General features: G+C 47.4%; 1 protein-coding gene across 1 annotated transcript in view; it reads left to right on the top strand.

Moving 5' to 3' along the window:
* lama1 (laminin, alpha 1) overlaps positions 1-2,500 on the top strand; it is a 26,724-nt gene that overhangs the window by 14,300 nt on the left and 9,924 nt on the right. Inside the window, exons 27-36 of the mRNA XM_061093878.1 lie at positions 1-141; positions 284-411; positions 580-709; positions 862-1,002; positions 1,394-1,512; positions 1,586-1,675; positions 1,760-1,953; positions 2,037-2,179; positions 2,265-2,363; positions 2,496-2,500. The exon at positions 1-141 is cut by the window's left edge and continues 45 nt beyond it; the exon at positions 2,496-2,500 is cut by the window's right edge and continues 107 nt beyond it. Of these exons, the coding sequence (XP_060949861.1) occupies positions 1-141; positions 284-411; positions 580-709; positions 862-1,002; positions 1,394-1,512; positions 1,586-1,675; positions 1,760-1,953; positions 2,037-2,179; positions 2,265-2,363; positions 2,496-2,500 (1,190 nt within the window). The remainder of the gene's footprint in view (positions 142-283; positions 412-579; positions 710-861; positions 1,003-1,393; positions 1,513-1,585; positions 1,676-1,759; positions 1,954-2,036; positions 2,180-2,264; positions 2,364-2,495) is intronic.

Here is a 2,500-nt window from a genome sequence, read left to right as displayed (position 1 = left end):
GCTGAAGACGGTATGGGACTGTCCAATCAGGAGCCTCAGGTTCTGATGAGGGGCGGGACTCTGAGGAAGCTGGTTATATACACGGACATGGTTGCCCCTAGCAATGGCGTCACGACTCAGCAGGACATCAGGATGACAGAGGTACAGCTGCAAGGAATCCTGGGAAATTAAGGAAAGAGAATACCATATATAAATATTACCTGCGACAGTGTATCATAATGTGTGTGTGTTTGTGTGTTTGTGTGTTTGTGTGTTTGTGTGTTTGTGTGTTTGTGTGTTACAGCACAAATGGAAGTATTTTAACTCGGTTTCAGAGAAGGCGGTGAGTCACTCTGACTTCATGTCCGTCCTTAGTAACGTCCAATACGTCATCATCAAAGCTTCATATGGGACCAGACTTCAGCAGAGCAGGTACTTTATAAACATTCACATCATACATATACACTTATTAATTATATATATGTTGTATTATCTTTAAACCTTCACTTCATTGGTCAGGTTCTCTCTTCAGACTTTTTAACTTGAGGTGATTTGTTATTGCAACATGTATCTTTGTCATTTCCTGTGTTATGTTGTTAGGATCTCTAACATCACCATGGAAACAGCGAGGGAGGTGGAGTCAGAGGAAGGGTCAGAGGTCACGGGGGGTGTGGCCAGACTCATCGAGTCCTGCGTTTGTCCACCTGGATACATGGGACTGTCCTGTCAGGTAAAGATTCATAAAAAACATGTGAGCCTGAGGCAGCTGGTCAGGACCTGTCTGTCTGTCCCTCGCTCTGACCTGTCTCTCTCTCTTCTCTGACCTGTCTCTCTCTCTTCTCTGACCTGTCTCTCTCTCTTCTCTGACCTGTCTGTCTGCAGGAGTGTGCAGCAGGTTACTTCCGTCAGCCTCAGTCGGAGTTGTCACGTCAGAGTCAGAAGTTGATGTTTGTTCGTCCGTGTGTTCGATGTCGCTGCAACAACCACAGTGAGAGCTGTGACCCGGAGACTGGAGAGTGTCAGGTGACACGCTAAGACAGCACAACACGCGAAAGCACATGCTAACACACAACAACACACTACAACACATGTTAACATACGCCAACACACGTCAACAAATGCTAACAGACGTCCACATATGCTAACACATGACAACACATCAAAACATATGTTAAAACATGTCAGCAAAAGCTAACACACAACAACAAATTATAACACATGCTAAGCTACGCTAAGACATGCTAACCTACGCTAAGACATGCTAACCTACATTAACAGACTCTAACACGTGTTGACAGACACCCACATCCTAACACTTGTTAACATTCGCTCTAACACACGTCAACAAAGGCTTACACACTCTAACATACACTAACACACGACAACACATCCTAACACGTGTGAACTCTTTCAGGACTGCGAGCTACACACCAGTGGGCGGAGCTGTGAGCGGTGCGCCCCAGGGTATCATGGGAATGTCAGTGGCTCAATCAGTGACTGTTCACTTTGTGCCTGCCCCCTACGGGACAACAGGTAACACTACACACTGATTATTTACTGATTGGACTCATTTGATTTGATTTCACTAATCTGAGCTGTTGTGTAGTTTCAGTCCGACGTGTGAGTCAGACGGAGCGGGGGGGGACTTTCGCTGCAGCGCCTGTCAGACGGGATATGAGGGGAGATACTGTGAGAGGTGAGTAACTCCATCCGGCTGTGACATCACGCTGTGACATCACACTGTGACATCAGGCTGTGACACCACGCTGTCATCCTGCAGGTGTTCTGTTGGTTACTATGGTAACCCCTCATCACCAGGAGGGCGGTGTTCCCAGTGCACGTGCAGCAGGTGGGGCTCCGTCCACTCATTGTGCGCCGCACAGACAGGACAGTGTGAGTGTAATCCTGGGGTCAAAGGTCAATCATGTGACCAGTGTGACGAGAGACACATCCTGCAGGGAGGAGAGTGTGTATGTGAGTAATAACACACACACACACACACACACACACACACGTGTTGCTTGTTGTCAGAGGTGAACAATGTGTTTGAACTCCAGCGTGTGACGATGAGTGCACCGGCGTTCTGCTGACGGACCTGGACCAGCTGCACCTCCGCTTCCTGTCTGTCAATGTGAGCGGTGTAACCTTTGCACCATACCGCCAGCTGGTGGCGCTAGAGAACCAGACCAGGGACATGCAGGTACAGACACAAACAACCAATCAGAGCTCAGCATCAGCAGCACGCAGCCGGATGATGTCATGTAACAAGTTTCTGGTTTGTTCAGGTGATTTTATCGGAGAAAAGTTCGGTCAGTGTTCACGTGTCCAGAGTCAAAGACGAGTTGAGTCATGTGACCTCTGACCTCAGAGCGTTACTACCGCAGGTAACAGGCCAGCTTACATTCACTAACTAACTAACCTGTGGAGGGTTATTCATGCATATTGCTGACATTATTATGATTATTAATGAATAATGATGATATTATTATTGATTATTGATGATCTGCCTCAATCAGGTCAC

The sequence above is a fragment of the Limanda limanda genome, chromosome 20, assembly GCF_963576545.1.
Source record: "Limanda limanda chromosome 20, fLimLim1.1, whole genome shotgun sequence".
NCBI lineage: Eukaryota > Metazoa > Chordata > Actinopteri > Pleuronectiformes > Pleuronectidae > Limanda > Limanda limanda.
The sequence above is the reverse complement of the archived record's forward strand: the minus strand, read 5'-3'. Positions and strand labels throughout refer to the sequence as shown.